Genomic DNA, 17,981 nt, shown 5'->3' with positions numbered 1-17,981 from the left:
AGACTCTGCTGTTCTGACATCCACAGGAAGGTCATTCCACCAGCGTGGGGGCAGGAGAGCAGTCGTGACCGAGAAGCGCAGGTGCGGTGAGGGGGAGGTGCCAGGCGTCCCGAAGTAGAGGAACGGAGGGCTCTTGCTGGTGCATACGTCTTGATAAGTGACTTTGAAGTGTAGCGAAGAAATCACCTTTGGTACATGACTTTTGAAAACAGAGCCTCATGTTTCTTACATATTTACGGTTTAACCTCACCAAATTAAGTCATACGCTTTCAAGACGAACATGAGCTGAACAGGCTTTTAACAGACGTCACACACTGAATGTGGTCAAATTGATCCAAACATACAGTATATGAGGGTGAAATATGTGGCTGACGCCAGTCTATAATCGTGCAGTCTATAGGGCCGTCGACTGAGACCATTCAGACATTCATGAGACATTCAGCCTGCATGGGCGGGGGTTTGATCAGCACTGGTGCACTTTCTCAGCTGTGCTCTCTTCCGTATGTGTTGGCCCTCTCTGCTTTCCACCGGTCTGCATTAAATATGAAAAAAGGGGCAGCAAAACAGGTGATGTAATGCAGAAGCTAGCCGCCAGTGTCTGGCTCTTGGAGAGAAGCATTCATTAGATCTTTTGGCACTGGAGATGCCACCGATAATGCAGGAGATGCTCCTCCACGGACTGCATACACCTCCCCTCCCCTGTACCGGTCTGCCACTTTGAACGAATGGCCCAGTCTCTCTCCTCACACAACACCTTGGTCTCAAGTGCCGCTCCTCTTCAAACTGGAGGCTCGGAAGCGTGGTCACACACGCTGCACCCATGCTGGGCAAAAAATCTCATTTTCTTGCTGTCACTCAGATTGGTTGCTTTGTTTCTTAAACACTTTTAACAGCTGGCGAGACAAAGATGCAAATTCCCTGACAAACACGCTGTTCTCTCATTACTGCCAAAGTCCTCTTTACGGGGAGCTGTGAATCAATTTAAACAGACTGGAGTTAATGTAATTCACCAGCTCTATCGCACACTTTCCGGGTGAAGGAGCATGCAGCCGCAAAGAATACAAAATGGCAGAGTATCGGGCGAGGCAGAGCAGAGACGGAAGTATGTCCTGAGAGTCTCTGAGACAGGGGGGTCGGTACTGAGACAGAGCTGAGACAGGAGAGTGTGCACTGAGAGTCTCTGAGACAAGGGAGTCTACTGAGACAGAGCTGAGACAGGGGAGTGTGTACTGAGACAGAGCTGAGACAGGGGAGTGTGTACTGAGACAGAGCTGAGACAGGGGAGTGTGTACTGAGACAGAACTGAGACAGGGGAGTGTGTACTGAGACAGAATTGACACACACACACATACACCCACACACGCCTCACCTTGCTGCGAGAGTCCACATTCAGCAGACAGACTCCACAGGCCAGCTCCTTGGCATTCTTTATCCCAGGCCTCAGGATACAGGAGGAGAAATCCAGCGAGCTCTCATCAGGCTACAGCACAGACAGACACAAAAACAGCATAATTACCTCAGAGCCACCCAGAATCCCACTGCTCTCCAGTCATACAGACCGTGCTAACCAATTACCACAGCCATACAGACCATGCTAACCCATTACCACGGTCATACAGACACGTTAACCCATTACCACAGTCATACAGACACGTTAACCCATTACCACAGTCATACAGACACGTTAACCCATTACCACAGCCATACAGACTATGCTAACCCATTACCACAGTCATACAGACCATGCTAACCCATTACCACTGTCAAAGACCATGCTAACCCATTACCACAGTCATACAGACCATGCTAACCCATTACCACAGTCAAAGACCATGCTAACCCATTACCACTGTCAAAGACCACGCTAACCCATTACCACTGTCAAAGACCATGCCAACATACCTGCAGTTATACAGACCATGCTAACACAGCACCACTGTCATACAGACTACGCTAACACAGCAACATTGTCCCACAGACCACAGTGACATAGCAACACTGTCCTACAGAAGAGCCTAATACAGCACCACTGTCATACAGACCATGCTAACACAGCACCAGTCATACAGACCAGGCTAACACAGCACCACTACCATACGGTTTGTAATGACAAAGTACAGTATCAGTGCTGTCAACCACTCTATTTTATGAGGGTAGATGTTTTTAGTTCTGAGATGTGACACATGGAAATATGTGAGATCTGGAATGGCTCACTAAAAATGAAAACTCATTTTTTAAGAGCCGTTGAGACATTTTTTTAATGCTAGAAATAGCCACAAATGTAGGGCTTAGTGGGGAAATAAGATGAATGGAAAGCCATTTAAACACAGACTTCACCTTCAGGAATACTGCACTACATACTTTATATTTAGTCAGCAACATTCTTGGCAGCTCAGCGCTGCTCAAACAGTATTTGTAATTTTTTTGTCTTGTAAATCCCTGTACAGGCCCTGGACAGCCAGAGCTGCACCACCTACCATCAGATCATAGTAACGCTGTGTTCCTGAGGGGGAGGTGCCTCAGGTCAGAGGCTGTGAGTGTCCAGCACCCACTACACAGCCACAGACTTCGTCCAGAACTGGTCACCTGCCATTAACTGGGACTACCCAGAACTGGTCACCTGCCATTAACTGGGACTACCCAGAACTGGTCACCTGCCATTAACTGGGACTACCCAGAACTGGTCACCTGCCATTATCTGGGACTACCCAGAGCATGTCACCTGCCATTAACTGGGACTACGCAGAACTGGTCACCTGCCATTAACTGGGACTACCCAGAACTGGTCACCTGCCATTAACTGGGACTACGCAGAACTGGTCACCTACCATTAACTGGGATTACCCAGAACTGGTCACCTGCCATTAACTGGGACTACCCAGAACTGGTCACCAGTGATTAAAGGCACACTATGCAGGATTTTCACAAAATATTAGAAAACAAACATGCTCTGTCATTACTATGATATACTGACAACCTGGGTCTGTGTTCACTTCTGCCCAATACCTTGCTTGTCCACTTGTATTCCTTTTTCTAAAAACTCCTTGGGCCGCTTGTGGCAGTTTTGTATTTCTGTGCTATATCTGAAAAGCATGTGTCCAATACACTGAAGATGTGACCAATACATGTTCTATGATCCACAAGCAGGAGGAGGGCAAGAGTTGTGTATGAATTGTACAGTGGTGAGGCGGGTTTGAGAGAGATTAGCCTTGGTAGCTAACCAGCCACCCACAAAAAATGCAACCTAGGACAAGCCACCTGTCAAAAACCTTATGCGAGGACAGGTCACCCACTATTAACCAACAAGGTTGCCACAGCGACGGCACCCGCCACTCACCGTGACCTTGGCCAGGGACATGAAGCCCATGAGGTTGTTCCACACCCGGCTGACGTCCTTCAGCAGCTCCTGGAGCTTATCAGAGCACACCGCCGTGGCCTTGATACCCAGCTCCACCCGCTTGGTCACCCGGTACACCTCCACCACACCTGGGGAAGCGAGAGGGAGAGAGGGGGTGAGGAGGCAGAGACACAGAGAGAGAAGAGCTGGCACATTTCTCAAGCGGTTTCATCCACCCCCGCAAAAGCAGGATGCTAGATACATGCACCCAACACATTCAAGTGATGCTAAAAATGAGAAGAGAGCTTGGCTCATAAACGGCATAAAAACACCTTCTCTCCACCTGACCCGTTTAATTAACCTACACGCACTGCAAGCAAGCCGACCTGAGGTAGTATCACACACACGGGTAAGAGGAAAAGAACAGCTGAATCTCAGCAGCACAGTGCTTCTCTTCAGATGCTGGTACATTGTGTCTGAGACTCGCCATTACAAACAGGCTTCCTAATACTCCAACACCACACTCATACCCTACAAAATCCTAATGTTCACACACATGACCACACATTGAGCCCAAACTGGATGACACAGTGTGTAGTGACTCTAGGTCAGAAATGGTAGAGTAACCGTTTCTACATCCCATGTGGAGTCATCAGGAAGTGAAGCAGCTCTGCACGGGCCTGCACACAGCAAGTGAGCACTTACACAGCTCTCTGTATTCCTTGCATAGCACGTGAGAGGGATGTGCAGTGAGTGATTGAGTAGTTACTACGCACATGAATGCAGAGCCGTGTGAGTGAGAGGGATATGCAGTAGGCGAGTTAAACAGCTCTCCGTGTTCCTATGAGAGAGTGAAAGAGGACACAGCATACCCAGCCAATGTGTGCAGTGAGTAGCTGTAGCTCTGTGTGTACTGAGTGAGCAGTGGCACAAATGTCTGTCCCTGTGTGTAGTGACTGAGTAGTTACACAGCTCAGTGTATTCCTGTGAGTAGTGACTGAGTAGATACACAGCTCAGTGTATTCCTGTGAGTAGTGAGTGAGTAGTTACACAGCTCAGTGTATTCTTGTGAGTAAAGAGTGAGTAGTGAGTGAGTAGTTACACACCTCAGTGTATTCATGTGTGCAGTGAGTGAGTAGTTACACAGCTCAGTGTATTCCTGTGTGCAGTGAGTAGTTACACAGCTCAGTGTATTCCTGTGAGTAGTTACACAGCACAGTGTATTCCTGTGAGTAGTGAGTGAGTAGTTACACAGCTCAGTGTATTCATGTGAGTAGTGAGTGAGTAGTTACACAGCTCAGTGTATTCCTGTGAGTAGTGAGTGTGTAGTTACACAGCTCAGTGTATTCCTGTGAGTAGCGAGTGAGTAGTTACACAGCTCAGTGTATTCCTGTGTGTAGTGAGTGAGTAGTTACACAGCTCAGTGTATTCCTGTGTGTAGTGAGTGAGTAGTTACACAGCTCAGTGTATTCCTGTGTGTAGTGAGTGAGTAGTTACACAGCTCAGTGTATTCCTGTGAGTAGTTACACAGCACAGTGTATTCCTGTGAGTAGTGAGTGAGTAGTTACACAGCTCAGTGTATTCATGTGAGTAGTGAGTGAGTAGTTACACAGCTCAGTGTATTCCTGTGAGTAGTGAGTGTGTAGTTACACAGCTCAGTGTATTCCTGTGAGTAGCGAGTGAGTAGTTACACAGCTCAGTGTATTCCTGTGTGTAGTGAGTGAGTAGTTACACAGCTCAGTGTATTCCTGTGTGTAGTGAGTGAGTAGTTACACAGCTCGGTGTATTCCTGTGTGTAGTGAGTGAGTAGTTACACAGCTCAGTGTATTCCTGTGTGTAGTGAGTGAGTAGTTACACAGCACAGTGCATTCCTGTGAGTAGTGAGTGAGTAGTTACACAGCTCAGTGTATTCCTGTGAGTAGTGAGTGAGTAGTTACACAGCTCAGTGTATTCCTGTGAGTAGTGAGTGAGTAGTTACACAGCTCAGTGTATTCCTGTGAGTAGTGAGTGAGTAGTTACACAGCTCAGTGTATTCCTGTGAGTAGTGAGTGAGTAGTTACACAGCTCAGTGTATTCCTGTGAGTAGCGAGTGAGTAGTTACACAGCTCAGTGTATTCCTGTGTGTAGTGAGTGAGTAGTTACACAGCTCAGTGTATTCCTGTGTGTAGGGAGTGAGTAGTTACACAGCTCAGTGTATTCCTGTGTGTAGTGAGTGAGTAGTTACACAGCTCAGTGTATTCCTGTGCGTAGTGAGTGAGTAGTTACACAGCTCAGTGTATTCCTGTGTGTAGTGAGTGAGTAGTTACACAGCTCAGTGTATTCTTGTGTGTAGTGAGTGAGCAGTTACACAGCTCAGTGTATTCCTGTGTGTAGTGAGTGAGTTGTTACACAGCTCAGTGTATTCCTGTGTGTAGTGAGTGAGTAGTGAGGTGGCAGGCTCACCCAGCAGATACTCCATTCCCTGTGCGGACTGGATCACCTCTGTGCAGATGGCAGAGCTGCTGATGCTGTTGAGGGTGTTGTTGGCCTTGCTGATGACCTACAGGAGGGGGAGAATAACAAGAACGACCAATCAGAACTGACGACTCATGTTCAGACAGGAGACCATTCTGAGTGGGGAAGGCTATTCCGTTACCTGCAGCGCACTCTCCAAACACCTCTGCCACTCGTATGCGTAGCGCTCACTCTCCTGCATGGAAACAGCAAAACCACAGTTAAAGTAGGGACTAGTGTGTCTGCACGGTGACAATAGTCTGAAAAGATGGATTTTCTGGTGCCGCATCCAGCTAAAGTTAAAGCACTCCAAGGAATTTAATCCTGAACTGTGGCTGTTTAGCCATAGTCCCCCTGTGAGGGAAGAGCGCCAGTCAGCACCATATTCCCTGTCTCTTTGCGCAACAGCGCCTCCTGTGGTTGATTGGCTGACTGTAGGACAGGATAGGATGCGCAGTCTTCCAGCTCAACAGCTGCACAGCTCAGCTGGTGGACGACAGAGCGGAGAGAAGTGGCAGTTGGCTTCATTTGAGGGAAGATTGTGGCTGTCCACGCGCTCATAAATCGAGGGGCGACGTTACAGTGACAGGTAAGGCTGACAACAGGGATTAAGCTCTCCGAATTTGAGAAGACAGGGAAAACAAGGGATAAAAGAGTTTAAACATAATTGAGAGTGGAGCGGTCACACCGGGAAGACCAAGCTACGGTGCGGTCGGTTAGTGGTCTTCACCTCCACCTCCCCGGTCAGGTCCTTGTACTTGTCGCGGATGACGGGCAGAGTGGGCTTATCGCTCAGGGTGTTTGAGCGGTCGCGGTGGGGCTGTTCGGGGGCAGGAGAGGGGGTGGAGCGACCCATCTCTTTCTCTCCCAGGCTCTTCTTCTGCGAGTCTGACCAATGGGAGTGACAAACAGAAGATGGCAACATCAGGATAAATCCCACCTCCATCTAGAGAAATCAATCTCCTCCCACTGCATAAAACACCGCCCCCCCCCCCACCACCACCAATACGATTTTCCATCCCATAGCACCAATTAGAGATATACAATGAAATCAGCAAAAACACTTTCGCTTGAACAAATTAGATTAAACAGCGGTAAGAGGAATCGATATTCCGCAAATGAGCTTTTTATCACTTTGTGGGGGCTGTGATAAATTATACATGAGCACCGTTAACACTATAACAGCAGTGAAAAAATAAAGAACACATCAGCAATGGAGGTGGATGCAATTCATTTCTGCTGATGGATCGACAGTGCTTTGTTAATCCATCTCCTATCGGCCCAACTCCACATGCTACCACCTGCTGGCCAGCCGTAGTATTGCAACATACCAGCAATGACTCAAGTCTATGAAATTGTGATCCTTTCTACTTTCCACACCTCATTCTACTTATTTGCCCACAACCAGAGCACTATATCTATTCATTATGATATCACGAGACATGCTTATTAATATTCATTATACCAATTGGGAAACTGCTTGAGACAAGATTATCTATAGATTTATGAGGCAAAGGGAAAGAGTTGGGAGTCTCACCTTGCACAGAGAGGTCAAAGGTCGCAAGCTCGCTCTGGATCATCTCCTCACTGGACCTCACCTTGGCTTGGGAGCTGGCCTTGAGGAAATCGAATTTCCCAAATTTGGGTTTGTCGCCCTGGAAGGCGCCAAACTCGTCCGTGACCTCACCCTGGGTGCCGTCTAAGGAGGGGTCAACCGAGGGGCGGGGTGAGTCGGGCTTCTCCGCCACGGTGACGGCAAAGTCCCCAAATTCGTCATCCTCGTTAGCGCCCCCTTCCTTGAAAGACACAAAATCAGCAAAGGCCTCGAAGTTGGCGTTGCCGGGCGCACCGTCTTTGGCGGGGAAAATGCCGGCCTTCGATGGGCTGGCGTGGGCGGCGCCGCTCCCCGAGGCTCCGGCCGCCTCTTTGCTGGGCGTGGCCGACGAGCCCGGCTGCAGCTTTGCGCCCTGATTGGCCGAGGGTTCCTCCTTGTCCGGCCAATCGTAGCCGCCCATCCCGCTAGCGACAGAGGTGCCGAAGGGATCGAACTTCAAGTCGTCCGCTTCTGCCAAGAAACCGGAGAACAGAGAAGCAGTCTGAGGAACACGGAACGGATTGTGTACAGCCCCATTCTGAGCCTGAGTTGGTTATCAAGGCAAAGACTGCAGGGCTGTGAGCAAACAGAACAGCTAAGACTAAGTGCATTACAGGAGACACAGTATGGTAGAGTCAAGGCTCAATTTGAACAGGCATTACACACAGCGCCTCTGAAACTTCTCTCCTGGCTCAGAACCATGCTGTGTGCGACAGGTAACGGACTTCACAAACTCAGTGGAACGGCACAGACTGCCTCCAGGGAACGTCAGGCATCTTGACTTCAGCTCAAAATGAGTGATGTCAGTGGAAATCGCTAATGCAGCTATGAAAACATTACATTCACCGGTGCATTTGCTGCAAGGTAAAATTCTGTATGCGGCTTTTCCAGTGAATAACAATCCATTTCATGAATTAAACTGTACAAAATATAGGCATACATGTTCATGTAATTATTTTTCACCCGGCATTGTTGATCTGCTGGTGAAGGACAGGTCAGTTTGTGTTCTCAGAAAGCAGGAGTAGCATATCCAAATATAACATTGGCATGGACATACATCATTCTCAAGGACACAAAGACACGTGTCCTCTCTCCCGTTCTCTCTTGAAAGTACGAACACACACACACTTCTGTCATTAATAATAGCGCATCTCCCCGCAGTACGCTATGGGCACAGGTGCATGGACTGAATATATATCCTTCAACTGAAATTTTAACCTGAGGATCTCCACAATGCTATAAAAAAGCAGCAAGACAATACACATCCCTTTGAATTGGTCTCAAAGATGATTCAGTTCTGTTTAGAACTACCCCCCAAAAATTTGATAAAGCACAGAGACAGACAGCTTTCTCTGGAAGGTGTCTAGCCAGACTGTTCTTGGCGAGAAGACTGGAACTTGGCCCACAAAGTTGTTTTACACATATCCAGTGATAATCTGTATATTTCCGTAGAATTTCCCAATAAGTACGCAAGGATGTGAAATCCATTACCCCCAGAGACGGGCGAGAGAGGAGGGGAAGTGCCTTGCAGTGGAAGTGACAGCCAGATGCTTTTTGTGAATGTTGTTTTTTTTTGCTATGCTAATGTTCTGAATTTCAGGAAGAAACTTTAGCTGTCAACCTTGACATCCTGACAAATATGCTTATAGTACACTCTGACTGCATAGGGTACACAACAAGTGATGGATAAACAGATGCACAGAGATTTAAAGGACTGTAAGTGTATCATTTACAAAGACTTTGATGGGAATTCATGAAATTCATGGAGTGGCATTTCCAGCTCCACTTGCAATTAAGCTTAACGATGTTCCATGAATCCTGGCACACAGTGACATTTGGCAGAAGTCATGGAATGGCATTAAGCTTGCTGAGTGCAGTCTTTTCAGGGACAAGCACATGCCCTCTGGCCGGTGTTCTGCGTGCTCATTGGCTGGACGCTCACCTGCGGCAGGGAGCTGGGGGGCGGAGAGACTGGGTAGGTCCAGGGAGCTGTCCGACATCACGTGCTTCAGGTCCCCGCCCACGTCCGACAGCTTCATGTCCAGCTGCACGGAGAGCGCGTCCTCCGAGTCGTCCCTGCCCGCGCTGCTGCCCCCGATGGACGGGAGGTCCAGGGACTTGACGGAGACGCAGTCCTCCTTGGCCCTGCCGGCCAGGCTGCGGTCGGAGGCGGTGAGACTGGCGCACAGGCGGGAGGGGGGGAAGTCGGCGAGGTCGTCCCCGTCGCTGCGGAGGGAGGACAGGGATCCGGCCCCGCTCTCCTTGGACAGCTCCAGGGAGAGCTGCTTGAAAACGTCGTACTTGTCCGCGGAGCGCTGCCGGGGGGGCGTGCCCACGAGGCCGGCCACGCCCGCGGCCCCGCCCTCCGGCCCCGCGGAGCTACCGAAGGCCGCGAAGTCGGCAAAGTCGTCCTGGCCCGCCCCGCCCGCGTCTGCCATGGGGGCTACGCCCGTTACAGAGGAGGAGGAAGAGGAGGACATGGAGCCGAAGAGGGAGAAGTCTCCGAAGGTCCCCGCTCCCCCTGCGAGGGGTCTGACCCCGCCTCCTGGGGGGGCTGCCAGAGCGGGCGGGGCAGAGGGAGGGGCCAGGGGCGGGGCCTCTGCAGAGGGGGCGGGGGCTGGGGCGGAGGCAGGAGCCAGAGGGGAAAAGAAGTCTGCTATGCTGAGCGAGGGGGCTTTGGGCTGACAGAGAGGGGACATGTGAGGCTGGGGGAGAGAGCGAGGAGGGCACTGGGGAGAGGAAGGAGGGAAAGCGGGCTGGAACATCGGGGCCTGGCCGGGAGGGTCTAGAGGGGAAACGCTGTCGGCGGTTTTGAAGCTGGTGAAGCCGTCGTCGGCGCCAGCGGAAGGGAACTCCTCAGATCCCTCGCCTGCGGGAAGAGACACTGCTGAGCAACAGATCAAACAGGGCTCCATTCTGCAGCTTTCCAGCCTCAGCTTCAGCGCTAAAGGCTTTATATTTCTAAATAAATGTTCTGAAAATGTATATGATAATCAGAACATCTCAAATTAGGGGGGGGGGGGGGGTTGGGGGGGGGAGTCCACCACACAGTCAGCCATTGGCACAGAAAAGCACAACATGGCGTAGAACAGGGAATATGAACAACCTGCACCAGCTGAGATTTTACCCAATAACTAAGATATAGAGGTAAAAGAACATCCGTTCAAGCAAATATTTCAATATGGAAAAGATAATAAAAGGGTCAAGAAAGGGAAAAGCAATCAGTGTGCAGAAAACATTTATATTAATATGTCCACTGAAAATTCCCTGAATTTTCCAATGCTACAAACGCATGCACAAAAACACACACGCATTACTCAACCAAAACACGCCATACAGGGCTACACACACACACCCACTACAGGAGACACACACACACACACACCACAGCAGAGCTCACACTTCACCACAGCTCACAAATGGAATAGAACGAGAAACCCTTACTAAAAAACAGGATCAAACAGAATCAAAAACAAGAAGCCGCAATGCTGCAGTTTCCGACAGAGAAGGTAACATTATGGAACTGGCAGGCTAAAAGATGCCAGTCTCTAAATAATGCAATGCCTGAAGTTTTCTAAAAAACCCTGCACACTCCTCATCCTGTCTGTTCCAGATTTTAAAGCCTGCTTAAAATCGGCACGGAATGCTAAAGACAGACAACAATGGAAGCGTCAAAATATTATCAAGGCAACAAGAAGGAGTCTCTTATTTTGTAACTGTAAACACATTACATGGCCGAAAATCTTTTAATAAATGGCCTGAGTATTAAAAATACCCAGAAAAGTCAAGAGGCCACTGCAACCAAGACTTACTGGAGCTGAAAAAGCATTCCCTGCCGGACACTGTTCTAGTGAAACAGGGACAAGAGAGTCATCTACATCAGCTCCGTTTGTGTGCATCACAAGAACAAAACAAAACAAAAAAACACGATGAGGAAATGCCATATTACACACACACACAATAAGAGTATAATCTCTTTTTCTGTTAATAACCATTTTCCACATGGTGGCCATTTTTCTCAGTATGTGTGGGGCTTATAATATGGACTTTGGAATGCTGAACTTTTTGTTTATGCAACCTTTTAAACAGCCCGAAAAGTGTTGGGAACGGGACAGATTTTGCTTACCTCCACACTTCTGGTCTGCAGATTGGTCAAGCTGCCTGAAAATGCTGTATTTATCATCAGGATCTAAGCAAAGGGAAGGAAATAATGACAGTTGTTCGATTGACCTCGGCAGGCACACAATTTGTGGATGCAGCTATTTTCCGGATTCAAATAACAGACCTGCAGAGAAACAACCTTGCAGGGCCGCAGAACATTGGAACAGGACCACACTAAAGTTAAGAATGCAGAGAGTATTTATTTATTTATTTATTTTCCTTTTTGAACTTAATTTTCGTCTTCGTCTTTTCTAATATAAGCATGTCATGGGAGCGGGTGGGTTGGGTGAAAGTAATTGACACTGTAAATATTGTTTTTTTGTATGCTGGAATTCCCTGTAAAACCTAAATAAACATAATGATAACAAAGAATGCAGAGAGGGTTCAAGGTTAATAATTTATATAAAATACATTTCTTTCCCACCAAAGCAAACACAATTATGACTGAAATGTTTGCTTGGTGGACTAGTTTCTGTTCAAGCAGATGTGGGGCTTGGGGAATGACGTAAATGGAGGTGAGCCTGGCGCATAAGCAGCAGCTCTGGGGTGAAAGGCCAGGGGCCAGGGACCAGGGACCCTACCTGGAGCAGCGGGGGGGAGGGGGGCTGGGGACCCTACCTGGAGCAGTGGGCGGGGAGGGGGGCTGGGGACCCTACCTGGAGCCGCGGGCGGGGAGGGGGCCGGCTCCACGGTCAGATGCTTGAAGGCGGCGTATCGGTCAGAGGAGGACGTCGTGGCTCCAGACACGGGCATCAGCATTGGAGGAGCACTGAGGAGAGACAGCATGAATCAACCAACTGATGGAAAATTCCTCTATGGACACAATGGACGTTTTTTCCAGTACATGAGCCAAACATATTTTTTTATTTTTCGGCTGCCTGCATTTAAATGAAATTCAATCCAACCTTAGTTCAGCTTAGGTTCTCGGTAGAAATGAAAAACAAGTGAGAACACTGCATGTAGAGGTGGTAGGAAAAAAACAAAACAAAACAGCTTATGGCTCACCTTAAAGGTAACGCATGCAAAAAATTAAAAGAAAACAGGAAAAAATATAATATTTTGCACAAAGAAAATCATCGTAAAAAATGTTTGTATTTAAAAATAAAAAATTAAATACATTATTATATCCTGTATATACCATGTATAAATAAAGTATAAAAAGCTTTCTGCAGGCTTTCAAATGGTCATTGATTTGAGTCCTTGATTCAGTGATTCAGCAGCACCTCAGAATGAGCTCCTCTGGGACCTTGCTACCCTGACTTAGCAAAAAAGCCCATCGGACAGAAAATCCAGATCAATGCCTCAGCGGACAGCAAAACTACGAACTACTCTCTCCACAGAAAGAACAGTTGCCAATTAGCTCATTCTGTAGGACAGGAAAAAATTTCATTAGACATTCATAAGAGACAAAAGCCCTGGCTTTTTATCCAGGCTAGAACAAAATTATGATTTTGACTGTGAAATGAGCTCCTTTTACTAGGTCTGTACTGGCTGTGTCATTAAAATAATCAACCTGCGTCCATTACCCAGGGAGTAAGAATGCCTCTCTGAGCTGGTTTCAAAGGCAATAAGACGAGAGAAAGCTTAACAGAGTTCATTAGCTGAGGAAACCGACTTTCATCTTTAAAGTGGGGGTGCAGGGGAGGCCCAATGGAAGCTATACATTTTTAATGTTAAAATCTTTAACATTTGTAGCCCACTGCCTGCAAACATTCTGTTCTACGCACATATTCTATGTCCCTGTCTGTAGCTCTATCCTAGAAACAGACAGACTAGTTAGATGGAAGACTGTCTAGCTGGCTGGCTGGATAGCTGGATGGCAGACCGACTGACTGACTGACTGACTGCTTTGTCTGAGCGGTGGTGTCCAGGCTGCACCTGCTCTGCGGTTGGGAGGATGCGAGGAAGGGGAAGCCGCCCCCGGCCTCTCCCTGGAAGTCTGTGAAAGAGACGTCCCCTGACCCCGCTTTAGGGGCCCCCTGGAAGTCCTGGAACTCGTCGTCCTCGGGTTTGGTCTCCTGAGACAGAGGGAAAAACAGCCACCGTTTAATCAATAAGCCCGACTGTGGCACGAAGTCACAACACTCAGCACAACTGTGCTAATTACCACGTCTCATTATGCCTCGCCTAATTACACTGATTATGCTGTTCTTATATTTGACTTTCGCGATAACTCATTTTGTGAAGTAATGCGATAACATCTTTGTTGTTTATGAGGTAGACTTGAAGCCACAAGTAAAACGCGACTGAAATAAAATGAAAGCTGAAGTTTACCTGAGCGGGTGGGAAGTTTGTGACGAAGCTGGCAGGGAGTTGTGGGGGAGCGCTGGGGGCCATGGCGGGGGCAGGGAGGGTCATGCCCATGGCAGGCGCCATAGCAGCGGGCATCACCATGGGCACGGGCGGCTGGGACATGCTGGCCTGCTGGTGTTGTTGCTGGTGTTGATGTTGTTGCTGGTGTTGGTGTTGGTGTTGGTGTTGGTGTTGGTGTTGGTGTTGGTGCAGCACCATGGCAACAGCGGGCAGGTTGGGCATCGGAGGGGACGGGAACTGGCTCAGCACTTCCAGAGATGCTGGTAGCCCGTTCTGTCAAGAGATTAAAAAAAAATAATAATAATCTTAAAGTACTGCCGCCTTTCTCATCCGTCCATCCCCATCCCCACGCAAAAGGACTGACAGGAGAAGAATACATCCATAGGCTTGTCTAATCACAACAATGTCATTCATCTACTGAGGAGATTTGCAGACTATTTGAAGTAGTCTGGGCTGCACGTTCTGTATTGATGAGCAGCACTGCACAGGCAGAGGACGCTGGTAGACCAGAGGAAGGTGGTGAAGAAGAGGGTATTCCAGCGCTAGTGGGCATTCAGCAGAGCAGCTAACACAGCTTACAATCCATTTCTGCTGGTGGACATTAACTTAAGCAGTGCAGGTACCTAGCTCAGGGGTACAAAGGCAGCACCTCACCTGAGAACTGAACACACAACAGTACAAGCCCAGTTCCTAAACCTCTATCCTACCCAGCCGCCCTAGCAAGCCTTGCAGATGAAACCCTTCCACCCCGGGCAAGGAAAAGTCCCACAATGCACCATGAGCAATTGATTACAAACCTGGGCATGTAACTGCAGCAATTTAGCTGGACAACCCACCCAGGAAACAAGATCTTTTCTACAGTTTGAACTGGCATTTCCGAAAGTCTTATTTCCCATTGGGAATTTGTAAAGGCACTGTTCTGGAATAGTACTGCCGTGCTCAAATTTCCACTTTCAAATATCGTTAAATTTTGTAAGCAGAACTATCTGATAAGAGTATACTTCTGCCTCTCTCCTCCACCAAGCACAACTTAAATAATTTATTACAGTCAAGTTCCATTTCAGCAGCAATCGCCTGGAGCAATCTGCGGATTTGGTCTTGTTTGTTTTTTTGTAATCACTGCAAGGAAAGTTTTGTCATGGGAGCAAGCACAATAGGTTTCTATGTGCATCAAAATATTGTTTATCGGAGCAGCCAGGCCGAGGTTAGGGGGACTATCCTGCTGTTAGAGGTTCTCGTTCACTCAAATTTACGAGGTTTAAAAATCTAATTTCCCGCATTACATCTGTATGGACATAGTAGACATAATATGCATGGCAATAACTCTTTGTTTTTATGCATGTAGATATAGAACAGAAACAGACCACTATTGCCAATGTTAATACTTAAACAACCAATTAGATTACAGTCTACCTGGGTCACACCAATCATGGCCAGCACAGTGTATAGCTCCTCCTTCGTGAGCTTGCCAGGTGTCGTACGATTGGCCGTGGCCCAGATCTGCCCCAGCGCCTCCCTGGGCAGGCCAGATGACATCAGAATGGGGTAGAGCTTTCCCGTGTCTATGCCAGCTGGGGTCATGGTGAACTCGAGCACCTGCTTGTAGAGCTCTGAGAGATGGGCAAGGCCAGAGAACAGAACATAAGCAATAAAAAATACAGTTTGTATTTCCAGTATGGGAATGTGGAGCATAGGAAAGACCTCAAAAGAGTTCTCGCGATTTGTTTTCCAACATTTTTGCAGTTTTGTTAACGGATGGAAGGGAGAATTGATCCTAAACACTTACCAACGGAGCTCAAGGCCTATACACATAAAAAAGAAAACCCTGCTATCATCATTATCATTCACTAAAACACTCAACTAACTTTTTCCATGGACTTTGAGTTTTTTTTTGCTGCTGCCTCATCTTCGGAACTTGACTTGTGGTCTTGGAAACAACTTCAGTAACTAATCATTCAGTAACAATTTATGTAAGATCACATACAACCCATTTATGCAGCTGTACATTTAATAAAGCAAATCTGTTGAAGCACATTACTCATGGTAGCTCACGGAAGTACATTGCTCATGGTATGGTAGATACAAGCCCAGTTGACTATTACACCACACTAAACTCCTGGCATTCAGAACCAAGCAGACTTAAGAGTGTTTACTGAGATATAGTCTCCAGTTCTGATGCCTGTCACATAGACGGATCTAGACTCCCTGAGGTAAAGGGCTTTGCTTTAGCAGAAAAAAAGCAGTGCATCACAGCGTTTACCTGGAACAAGGCTGTCATTGTACAGCCAAGAGGGGGCCAAGGGCTGGAGGTGCTCCTGCTGTGGGAAGACCCCGACTCCTGCGAAGGCAGAAGAGAAGGGGATCAAGAGGAGGCAGAGAAGACACCAGGGATCACCTGTACTTTGAGCCCTATGAAACCGCTTCAGGAGAAATTTGATTGGAGCACATGGATAACGGCCTGAAGATCTAAACCAGGGGTCTCCTATGTATCCATCAAAGATGGCACTAGCTCTACCGGAGGCTTTTTCTTACATCTGCATGGTCCTTTCGTGTATTTTTCACCTTATTCAACCAAACCATGGAAATTGAAAATTTATCAATGCTTCTCCAATGGCTCCTGTGGTGCAATTGCAAGACTTTAAGGCATTGAGGTATCTGACCTTTCCCCCACTCTGCTGCCCATCCGTGCCTAAAAGCCCCTAGAGCTCAGCAATCATTATTTACAATTTCAACCACTGAAGAGTTCAAATTACCCCCTTCCTTCCACACAACAGGAGAGAAAGGAAAGTGGAGCAACAGTGGCAAAGCACCCTAAACAATACAGGGATATGAACCAGTTTGCACAGCCCTGTTGTGGACTACACCATGCTTCTACGGCACTTTTGGCCCATTTATCTAAAGCAATGCAGTGGAATGACTGGCAAACCGAAAAACAAAGTCTCCAAACAAAGAAAGTCTCCATTTAGACGTGGGTGGTGGGGATGAGGTCATTTCTGCCCTCACTGCTAAAAAGGGTAGGAAGCACAGAGCAGAGAGCAGCTTAGGTAGTCTGTTCGCATTTTAAAGGTATTTTCCAGTTCCATCTTGACTATGCTCCACTCATGATTAAAGGTACCAGAGTTATGAGAGTATATCTCTGAAAACTTAATTTTTCTTAATTAATCACATTTTCACCAAAGTTAGGTTATAATGTTACCACCTCCAGAGAATTTGGTCCTGGGTTTTTGAGTCTTTGCAGAGATACCATTACTTATCTGGAGTGCCATCACATCACTAATTCCTTACAATGTTGTTGAACATGATCAGTGCTAACAGCTTCAACAGCAAATAAGCATGCCAAATCTCTTTAAAATCTGTGACGATGCGTCCAAGCGTACTGACCCGGAATTTATGCTATTTTACCCAACGAGACACTTTGCATAAATTTGGCAAATTCTTTTTAACAAGCACAATCATTCTAATCACTGCTGTAGCAGGCCAAAGGTAAAGAGCAGCTATTCGGCTTTTACAGCCCTGCCTGGAGGTTTAATGGTAATAAAAGGGTGCACATTAAATCCCTGGAGGACAACAGCACTCATATTTTTAATGCAAGACTAAATGTATATCAATTCTTCAGCCAGTATTTGGTGAATAAGCAGATACCCACCCTTCTGTAAAGTACCAATTAAAAACTAGAAGTGTGAAATTGAGAAAATACTGCAGATGTAATTAATCTAAGGGAGATGGTCTGATGTTACAGGGCACCTATACCTATGCAATGAGGTGGACAACATGTAGAGCCACGTATTGTCTAGAGAAAGAAGTTTTGAAAATGCAAAAGGGAGAGGTATGACTATCTTAGGGAACTTTGCAGGTGCTGTTTTTGCAGTATACCTCTGTGTCCTTGATGTTTGTTATTTTAATCTGAGAATGAATAAAAGAGTGGAAAACAAGGAATGTTTGTGTTTAAGATTCAATCACACCCTCGCATAAATGGCCAATTTAGCCAACCAGAATGAATGAGCATCAGGGCATCATGGTTCATGGACTAAACTAGGTAAGCTATGCCTGCAATGAAGAGAAATTGGCTATTGCATTGAGAGG

General features: G+C 47.3%; 1 protein-coding gene across 5 annotated transcripts in view; it reads right to left on the bottom strand.

Moving 5' to 3' along the window:
• The window catches only part of LOC133133068 (synergin gamma-like), a 31,990-nt gene that overhangs the window by 4,333 nt on the left and 9,676 nt on the right, over positions 1-17,981 (bottom strand). For all 5 annotated transcript variants that reach the window (XM_061249037.1, XM_061249038.1, XM_061249039.1 and 2 more), the window contains 13 exons: positions 16,159-16,236; positions 15,312-15,508; positions 13,860-14,171; positions 13,464-13,603; positions 12,242-12,354; positions 11,551-11,613; positions 9,367-10,293; positions 7,368-7,895; positions 6,561-6,718; positions 5,973-6,026; positions 5,780-5,876; positions 3,338-3,486; positions 1,370-1,480 (listed from right to left, as the gene is read on the bottom strand). In XM_061249037.1, the coding sequence (XP_061105021.1) occupies positions 1,370-1,480; positions 3,338-3,486; positions 5,780-5,876; positions 5,973-6,026; positions 6,561-6,718; positions 7,368-7,895; positions 9,367-10,293; positions 11,551-11,613; positions 12,242-12,354; positions 13,464-13,603; positions 13,860-14,171; positions 15,312-15,508; positions 16,159-16,236 (2,927 nt within the window). The remainder of the gene's footprint in view (positions 1-1,369; positions 1,481-3,337; positions 3,487-5,779; positions 5,877-5,972; positions 6,027-6,560; positions 6,719-7,367; positions 7,896-9,366; positions 10,294-11,550; positions 11,614-12,241; positions 12,355-13,463; positions 13,604-13,859; positions 14,172-15,311; positions 15,509-16,158; positions 16,237-17,981) is intronic.

Source organism: Conger conger, chromosome 7 (genome assembly GCF_963514075.1).
Source record: "Conger conger chromosome 7, fConCon1.1, whole genome shotgun sequence".
In the NCBI taxonomy this organism is placed as follows: Eukaryota; Metazoa; Chordata; class Actinopteri; order Anguilliformes; family Congridae; genus Conger; species Conger conger.
The sequence above is the reverse complement of the archived record's forward strand: the minus strand, read 5'-3'. Positions and strand labels throughout refer to the sequence as shown.